Source organism: Limulus polyphemus, unplaced genomic scaffold, assembly GCF_000517525.1.
Source record: "Limulus polyphemus unplaced genomic scaffold, Limulus_polyphemus-2.1.2 Scaffold1382, whole genome shotgun sequence".
NCBI classification, from domain to species: Eukaryota; Metazoa; Arthropoda; class Merostomata; order Xiphosura; family Limulidae; genus Limulus; species Limulus polyphemus.
The window spans coordinates 140257-149933 of NW_013666992.1; the positions used below are offsets into that span (position 1 = coordinate 140257).

At 31.6% G+C, this 9677-nt stretch overlaps 1 protein-coding gene and 2 long non-coding RNA genes across 4 annotated transcripts in view; 2 read left to right on the forward strand and 1 right to left on the reverse strand.

Annotated features, from left to right (window-relative positions):
- The window catches only part of LOC111086742, a 5743-nt gene extending 3396 nt beyond the window's left edge, over positions 1–2347 (forward strand). Inside the window, exon 2 of the long non-coding RNA XR_002611470.1 lies at positions 856–2347. This is a non-coding gene — a long non-coding RNA (uncharacterized LOC111086742). The remainder of the gene's footprint in view (positions 1–855) is intronic.
- A 3695-nt stretch (positions 2348–6042) lies between these two features.
- Positions 6043–9677, reverse strand: part of LOC106463345 (cofilin/actin-depolymerizing factor homolog) — a 32044-nt gene continuing 28409 nt past the window's right edge. For both annotated transcript variants that reach the window (XM_013923369.2, XM_022390814.1), the window contains one exon: positions 6043–6846. In XM_013923369.2, coding sequence (XP_013778823.1) covers positions 6684–6846 — 163 coding nt within the window. In that variant the 3' untranslated portion in view covers positions 6043–6683. The remainder of the gene's footprint in view (positions 6847–9677) is intronic.
- Positions 7204–9677, forward strand: part of LOC111086743 — a 22734-nt gene continuing 20260 nt past the window's right edge. Inside the window, exon 1 of the long non-coding RNA XR_002611471.1 lies at positions 7204–7214. This is a non-coding gene — a long non-coding RNA (uncharacterized LOC111086743). The remainder of the gene's footprint in view (positions 7215–9677) is intronic.

Below are 9677 nucleotides of genomic sequence, written 5' to 3' on the forward strand. Positions count from 1 at the left end.
GGTTTTGAAACTAGAAGAAAAAAAAAAAGTTAGTGTAGATTGAAAACAAAATTTGTTTAGTGTTATAGTAAAAGACTTTTAGGTTTTAGTATTCTTCAGAAAAGTGCTTTGTAAAGCACATGTTTAAGTGATGGTGTAGTCCTTTGTAATTTATTGTAACACAGTTGTGAGGATTTCAAAGAAAGAATAAACAACTAGCTTATAATTTTATATATGTTACTTGAGTATCTTCTGCTTCTCTTCTTGAAACCAGTATTGTCTGGCTGGTAGGTTGTAGCCAGTCCCATGAATGACCTGATTTAGTATGTTCACTCCTTGTTACACACATTGCTTAATGGCTGGCTTGCAAGGAACTTTTGTGATGTGCACATTTAAAAGTAGAGAATCTGAAAAATGTTTTTTTTTTCACCCCAGAATATGAACCTAGCTAACAAGTTGAAAGTTTCTGAGGGTTTAAGTGATAATACTCAATTTTGTTTTTGGTAAAGGAGATCTTGCAGGTTTTATTTTTACTTGTTAACAGATGTACATTAAGAAATATATATTAAAATTATATTTAAATACACAGCATTTTTTGCACTAATGAAAGAAAGCTGATGGTGGTATATATTGAAACTTTTCTTATGCATGACATCCTTCAGAAATTTCAGTTTTGTTTATAGTCAGTGCTATTATTGTGTAAACAGTTTTTGTTGTTGTTTTTTTCATATTGTTGTTGGTTGTACTTTTTTAGTAAATTTAAATTTTACATTTTTCTAGACATGCCACCTGAAACTCTAGTAGAAATTAAAATGGAGGAAATATTCTTCCTTATGGAGTCTTTCTCTTAAGTTGTTAATTTTTTGTATTCATGAGGTTCTGAAGCTGAAAACATTAATATTGAAGCTTCAACGTTGCTGGATGTAGTTACAACTACCATACTAGTTGTTCATGCGAGCTAGAAGAGCTTGACTTTATCCTGTGGAATGATGTCAAGAATTATCTCAACAAAATGAAGAAGCTGAGATGGTTCCATCTGATGCAGAAGCTGCATCTCCAACAGGGCAGTTTTTTTCAAGAAGTTCAAGTTCTTCTACGACATATGATGCAAGTAAAATCTTTTTTAATGGAAATACCAATAATTTTATGTGGTGAAAATTTTTATTAAAATGTATCATTGTTTAAACAAAATGTTTTTCATGGAAATTCTTGGTGATATTCTTGTATAAAGTATTTTTATGATTGTTGAATTTCATTCAAAGCTACACTAAGGCTTATGCTAGCCATTCCTAACTTTAAGTGAGGGGGCTAGAGGGAAAGCAGCTAGTCAACACCATACACTGTAAGCTCTTGTTAGACCATCATTCTTATAAAGCACCCATGGCTCCAAAATGCTGAGTTCAGATTATTATTTTTTTTGCAGTAACAGAATGTAAACCATGGAACCTCAGCTTCACACTAACCACTTAGCTGTGATTGGCCACTTATTTTCTTCTTTTAATGAAAAACAGTTTTCAGTGCATTCTGATAAACATTTTGCAAAATAACTTTTTTTTTAACTTTGTAAAAACTTTCTGTGGGAAAGATCTGTGACAGTTTAATAGGAATTAATTTTAAAAAGGAACCTATTTCAATACATAACTTGAACAATTATAAATAACCTAGCAACCATATAACAACTAATAGCCAATTGATGTTTACTTATCACTAATGACATAAAATACCTGAAGTATGTTATTTTGTTAGTGTTGAGTAAAGGATTATACATCAAAACATCAAACAAGTTTCTTATATTCCACCACTGATGAGCTGTGAAATAGACAAAACTAGTATACTGCAGTGGGAGTATGGAATCAAAGAAAATATTAGGCCTATAGGTCATCTTTTCTTCACTGAAGTTTGTGTTTTGGTAAGCATCTTGGGGGTTTTCAATTGAATTATATTGATGAGTCAGAAATTTAGCATACAAACAAATCTGTAATCAGTGAAGCAATTGGATATTTTTGAGGGAATTTTTTAATTGCTTAAGTATTTTAGCGTTTTAAAAAAGTTTAAGAAGTTATAACAATTTTCTGAGTTTTTAAGTGAACATACACATGAAGAAGTGTCGTAAATAAAGTTGCATGTATTAAGAAATAAGGTCAAGAGCTAGGAAACTACAGCCAGCTGGTTAAGTGGTATTGAGAATTACGAGTTATAAAAAAATGAAGCTACAACAGAGATGTTGAGAAAAATGCTAGCATAATGATTAATTATTAATGCCAACTTGTTAGTACTGTGGAGGCTACGAAAAAGTTGATGTTAACACGCAGAAGTTGTACTTTGATTATATATTCCTTGCACGATGCTGGTGTACTAGCACAAGTAAGAAGGCAACCGGCTCACTCACCATAACAGTAACCAATCGCTTGAGAGTTTTGGACTAGCCAAGGAAGTTACATAGATCGACCAATAAAGTGTTAGAACTACTTGTGGGTAGTTACGAATACTATTTGGAAGATCGACAGAATATTAAGAAAATATGAGTTAAAAAACTCGTGCCTGTGACCAAACAATCAGTTGTTCTGGAGTTCCTTAAGTTATCTCCAGAAAGAATCGGCATTCTCCAGTTCCAAGCCTCTATGAGTATGAATGTTTCAAATCTCCAGAAGTATACCAGTCCAACTCTGTTGATCAATTAATGAAATTGACTAAAGGAAGTTTGTTGACTGAAAGGTGAAAAGTAAAGTTGCAAGAACCTAATGGTTTAGTAAATGTTTAATTATTGATATTAACAGTGTATAGATGTGGAAAGATTTAATAAATGTTATTATATTTTGTTTGATGTTAGTCTCTGAATCTGTTTCTTTATTCTAACTGTAAATTACCTTGAGTTAACGACTTTTGAGCTCCACTCACCACTGCAATCCTTAACTAAATAAATTAGGTGTAATTGGCATTATAACTGAAACTCCAACGATTAGTCCTAAGCGTGCTGCCCATTACATCAGTTTATTGAAATTGCTTAGCCAAAGTCTTTTTTTGCTTGACAGCAATACAAATAATAACTATAGATCAATTAACTCTACTGAACGATCATACAATTCCATTGGTGTATTTCACTCCTTACTCCTGTTCAGATTAGTACAAAAATTTGTCAGATTTATAGTTTTGAAATCAAAATCAATTCTTTATTGAATTACCAAATTAGGATTATATATATATATATTGTAAAATTTCCTAACAACAGAAATGTTGGAGTAAAATTTGGATTTATCCGGATTAGGTTTTAAATTAAACATTTTGGGGGTACCATTGTTATACAAGGACTGTTTAATTTCCAAATTTAAGACATTTTGAAATAACTTTTTTTTTCTCTAGAAAAAGGTCATTATAAACTTCCTCCCTATAATAATCAGTATTATCATAATTTCACTATCACGACACACTAACAATGCCTCGGTTAACTCGTGAACTTTGTCAAGAGCATCAACATTTTCAACTAAAAATGTTTATCAATTGGGAAAGATGTGTCAAAAACAACAAGCTCAATCCATACTTTGAGTGTGTGTTTCCAATAAGAGAAAATTAGTTGGCATTTGATATTTCCTCCTGAAGTAATGGGAAATATCCAGCTAGGAAATTTATGTACTGTAAGAATTCTATATCAAAAACAAAGTTCTTTCAACATCCATCTCGGTAGTAATTCTATAGTTTAGTGGCAATACTTCCATCGTCCACCGCTTCCCTAAACCCTTTATATTTGGTCCCAAGAACATAAAATATACTTTGTGCTACTCAAGTTTGGTTATCTCTTCATCAACCATGGCAAATGACAGCCAGTAGCTAGTAAAGCTTTATTAATGTATAGGCTTAAAATTGTTATAAAAATGATGCAAGTAAACTGCAATTTTCATCTTCCTCTTAAAATTAAATCTGGTTCATGAAATACAAGTTTGATAGTAATGTGCACTATGCCAGTTTTGATGTAGAACCATTAACAAGAGATGTACCTTTAGAAGTGACCATATGGCTAAGTACTGATCTCATTTACAATGCAACCATCCCTAAGTCAGTTCCTCTGAAATCAATGAACTTCTCCATTAAATAATTCCACTTTCCTTGGAATGGAAAGTTTATTATCAAATTAACAGTGTTACTATTGTTTCAAGATTGGTCAATCTATTTTTGTGTATTTATGAAAAACAACAGTTAGAAAATAAGTTTCCAGAAAAGTTTAAACCTCTATTATTGAAGGTTTGTTGATGAGAACTTATATCAAGTTTCACAATTTCATTATTTTAAGAGCAGACATTGCAGTATAAAGTTTACCATAGAACTTCAGGAAGATCATAAACCTTCGTTTTAAGACACTTTAATCAGTAATAAGAATAATGGTCATTTCAAGTGTGAAATGTACCACAAAAAACATTTACAGGCTTGTAGTTTGATTCTGCAAGTGTTATTCTAAATATGTTTAAGGAAAATTTAGTCAAAATATCGATCTAGCGTGTAAAAGTTTTGCATAAAGAATTTAACAATATCAAACCATGTATATTTGAAGTTTCTAAATATTCTGTGGTTTTCAGTCTACCATACAAAGATAAACATTCATTATTAATAATCAGTTTAAAAAAATAGCACGCGCAGGGCATATTTGCAGATACAGTTCGGATGTGTTTAAAACTAATTGTCAAATACAGGATTAAGGGCCAAATTCCAGCTTTAATCATCATTTGTAGTTTATAGATTTACTTGTTCCTGCTGCTTGGTTTTACTAAAAGAACATGCTAACCTTAGTCAAATGTATTTGAACACACCCTAGGAGAATGTGATGTTTTCTATTTTGATTGGTTTAAGATATTAAAAAGGGACAATGGTGAATAAAGCCTCTGATTAAACATGAGCTTGCTCATTCAAAAGCCAAGATTGTTACAAGAACAAGTATACTGCTTTTATTATTATAAAACGTTATTTTTGATAACAGTTTCCAAACATAACTTGTACTTAGGACCAGTTTGCTACTTGCAGAAAGAAAAAAAAAGAGCCAAATCCTAATTGTCTAAGCACGGCTTACCATTTTTCTGATGAAAAAAAATTCAACTTGTTAACATAGGCAATATGAAGATGAGATAATGGAAGCAACTGGTTGATTTGTCTTGTATCCATCTTGCTTGCCTAAGGTTCTCTGGTACAGTTTTGCCCATATGGTACTTCAGTGTTTCAAGATTTACAGCTTTTATTTCATAAATATATTTACAATTCTAGGAAGTACTACTCAACCTCTTCCCTTTGCTTTTCCTACTATTATCTTTAATTTTGTTTTTAGAATTGCTTTTTGACTTTCAAAAATTCCCAAAGACCACCACTAAAACTTCTTACTGGTAATCCACATTACAAAAATAACAAATTTCACCACTGTTTATTCTCCAGCCTTCCTTTCTAGAACTGTTTTTTGATAATACAGTAATGTTCAATTTGACTCCTGCACACTGCTTTTAATTTAAGTGTAAAACAAGTTTATGTAATTATAGTATTTTGGCACTTGTGTATAAAGTTAAAATCATTTTATTTAGGCCTATCTACGGCCTTCAAAAAGTTGACGACTACATGTTTCGACGTTCTCCTGAGGATGACGTTGTAACGTCAAAACATGTAGAGTCGTCAACTTTTTGAAGGCTATAGATAGGCCTAAATAAAATGATTTTAATTGTGTACCAGTTTAACGTTGAATATTATTTATGATTTTAGTTTATGTAAATTGATTTTTAATTTGTCCCTTAACATTCCTCAGTGTACATGAATATTAATTGTATGTTGGTGTTATCGTGAATTTCATTACTTTTTCAAATTCAAGCCTTTAGAATAAAAATAACAATGCTATCTGAAACTTCCATGCCCGAGACATATCACACATATACCTTCTGTCAATATTCTTAAGTATTGTAACTCCCTCTCCTCAAATTTAATTTTTCACTTTATTATATAGGTTTTATAGTATTGCTTTCAAACTCACCTTGTGCATATCCACCTGTATGTCAATAAATTAAGACAACATAGATTAATCATATCTAATACAAAAAATTGTTGTACTGAATATTTATTGACAGAAATTAGCTAATCAATAATTACATTCCATGAACTATTAGTTTTGGTCTAAGCTGTAATTATTGTTAAGTTATTAATTTTCTAAACAAAACACTTTTATTTAAGCAAATACTACCAGACACACAAAAATGCTTTAAACACAGAAGTTGTAAACTTAACTTCTGACAAAATAAATGAAATGCATATCATGTGAATTAGCAAAAAATTAATGATCTAGGACTTTATTCTCTCTCCCTCTTTGCAAGATTACATTAATATTATTAAAATATTCATGTTATTACAATTACTAAATTCAGTCAAGAGACTTCGGACAAATAAGCAATAATTAATGTATCCTTGTGTAATCAAGCTGAAAAATTTAGTCCAATACAGATCAAGAATGGTTTTGAAAAGAAAAATCAGTATGGAAATAGATTATAATACACATTCACAAAAGATCTAAAACTTCTGTAATCATGTAAGAGCTTTGGGAAAAATATTGTATGATTCAAACATTACTTAGAGTACATTATTTGACTCTGCACTCAGCATTTGAGTATAATGGAATCATGTCTGTTTTGCAAAATTAAATATTACAACAAAGTAGACAATCAGAAGACTGAAAAAAAAATCTTGATTTACTTTCCACCCTTCTTAAGTGACTCCAGTATAACTTCCTTAGATGCTTCTTCAAAGTCACAAGCTTGTACACACTTGTAGATTCCTACAAGTGCTTTTTTGATAGCATCGCAACTACTAGAGTACAGCATCTTCTGTTTGACTGTCGATGACTCTGGACACCTACATAAAAATTTTTGTAAATTAATACATCACACCAAAATAGCCACTTAAGACGGGTTTTTTTTAAATGCTTTCACTTTCATGTTATCAGCTAAGTAGAATAGAAACTGAATCTTAACATAGATTTACTATTATAATTACTATTTGTCTATCTCACTTTTATATATATGAATTCTTATGAACGATTAACTTAATTTTAATTCTGTTGGTGTCATCTATACCAACTAAACATAATTCCTAAAATACATTTAAAGTATTTTCATGAAATTATACTGTTGTATCCTAAGTTAAATACACAGCAAACTTAGAATTCTAAACCATGCATTTTGACTAAACATTTAAAAATACACATTTTAGAACAAGTACTTGTATTTCTTTTCTAATTTATAACTTGCACAAAACAGTGTTTCAAAAATTTTGTTTAAATATGTTAACAGGTTTTCATTGCACCATCCTAGTAGCACTACACCTTCCAAAATTATTATGCTGAATTCATTTTTTGAAGTACAAGCTTTTTTTCTTTTTATATCAAAATTCGAAATCTAAAATTTGTGAACCTAAGTACTAGGAAATAATGTGAAGTTGTATGTTTTACTTTCCTTAAAATTTTTAAAAGCTTTATTACAAAAATATTGAATTAGTGCCTGGAAATCTTTCTTTAGATTTAAAATGATTTTCCTCTCAACCAATTTAGTTTAAAAAAAGTATTGACAAAATCAACTAAACCTGTTGGCTAATACACATTTTTTTAACATAGAAACGGCCAGTTTAGTTGTAACAACTAGAACGAGTAAAAAGTTTTTAATCTATAGGCCTACAAAGAATGACAAACATTCTCAACTAGCTAGCACACAATACTACTTCTAGAGCCAAGCATCTAGATATGCTTATTACTTGTTTTAAATAAAAGCTATTAATATCCGTATCAGCCAGCCCTACTATAGAGAAGTCAAGGTTTTTTTTGTTCATGATACATACAAAATCAATCACTTGTACACGTTTACAGCTCACAGATAACTGGCTATAAACTGCATTTTTTAGCCACTTACACAATGTGGTAAGTCATTTCCCTATATTGTAAGGGGGAGTTATATATAGTTATACTTATCATTACTGTTTTCACCACAACAGGTGAGCAATAACGGTAACTTTTTCAAATGTCATCCCTAACCTGATGACCTAATGAGGTTGAAACGTTATTTGTTTTGTGTTTGAAATAAAAGTTTTTAACACCCATATCAGCCATATCTAATATACGCACATACACACACACATACTTCAAGTGGGTTCCTCGTCATAACGAGAGGTCTGTATAGTAGAAAGTTTGCCATTTCTGTACATTAGGCTTCACTGAAATGATTAATGAACTTAAAAAATCTGGAAAGTAAAATCCTGTGTTTCATTAAAATGTTTCAGGAGTATGATGACTGAACTAATTTGGTTATACTCGACATGGAGAAAGGTGAAATGTTAGGAGTGGTGAAGATTAACATTTTGTCATGTTACCCATAGTCCAATGGTTTGGCTATCAGACTATCAAGCATTTGTTAATTCTGACTGAACTGTCTTGGATAAACACCTGTTATACATCATGATACTGTATTCTATAAGAGAAAAAAAATGAACAAATGCTCAAACCTATGATGTTTGGCCAAGAAATATAGCCCCTACTGCAGACATTCCCAACCTGGGGTACATAGGGGTCTGAGAGTATAACCATGGTTTACACTTTTCATGGTGTTTTAATCTACAGTCAGACAAAGAGCAAAGTGGCTCACATAAATATATACAGAGTTCAATTTATTGATGTTATCAATACTGTAAGATCCTTATTCAGTCCACACATACAGATTTCATAATAAAATAATATAAAATCAATATTTGATCCTTAGGTTTCCATGTACCCCTAAAAATTGTCTGAATGCCAAAGGCCAAGGGGTACAGAGGAACAAAAAATGTTGGGAATCCCTACCCTACTGGATGTGACATGTGGTCCCTTTTCAATGCAGATGTGCTACAGTGTACACAAGAATACATGGTGCAATTGAGGCCTACAATATATGATATGCAAAAGTTGAATGGTAACAGTTGTGAAAGGTCACCATAATAAGGTGCTAAGATATGATAATGAAGACATGAAAGCTTGAGCAAAGAGACTAGATATGGTTTTTGGATGTGCCTTTCATGCAGAAGCAATTCTATTCTGATTGTACTCTTTCTTATCTTGTTCTCAGATAGCTCAATCCAAACAAGTTACATGGTGCATACTGAACAAGCTAAAGCCGAATGTATAACCCTGATAAACCTATTATGCATTGGTTGAATGTGATTGATGATTCAGAAAACAATGAAAGTACTGTGTTGCATGATCTCAATCTAGTTAATGAGAAGAAAGATTGGCAGCACATATCTGGTGGCCTGAGAGTGAAATAGTAACATAACTTCTATGGTCAGCCAAGATGTTGACATAAATCTCATGGCTGGGATTAGCTGCTGGAGCAGCAGTTAGAATGGTTGTCAGGTAAGAATTAAAAATTTCTCAATTTCCATGCAATCGAGTTGTTTTCGCCATCCTTTATTTTTGAGCATTCAGGTTGAATTTTGTGGATAACATTAGTACATACTTATATATGAAACCACCTGGGAATACTTTGTGTGTGTGTGTGTGTGTGTGTGTGTGTGTGTGTGTGTGTGTGTGTGTGTGTGTGTGTGTGTGTGTGTGTGTGTGTGTGTGTGTAAGTTAAACTTAGTAGTTGGTTACGGTACCGAACCCAAAACGTAAAACGTAACGTAAGTTATTTTAGTTTTACGGTACGTTAAAGTAAGTAGGT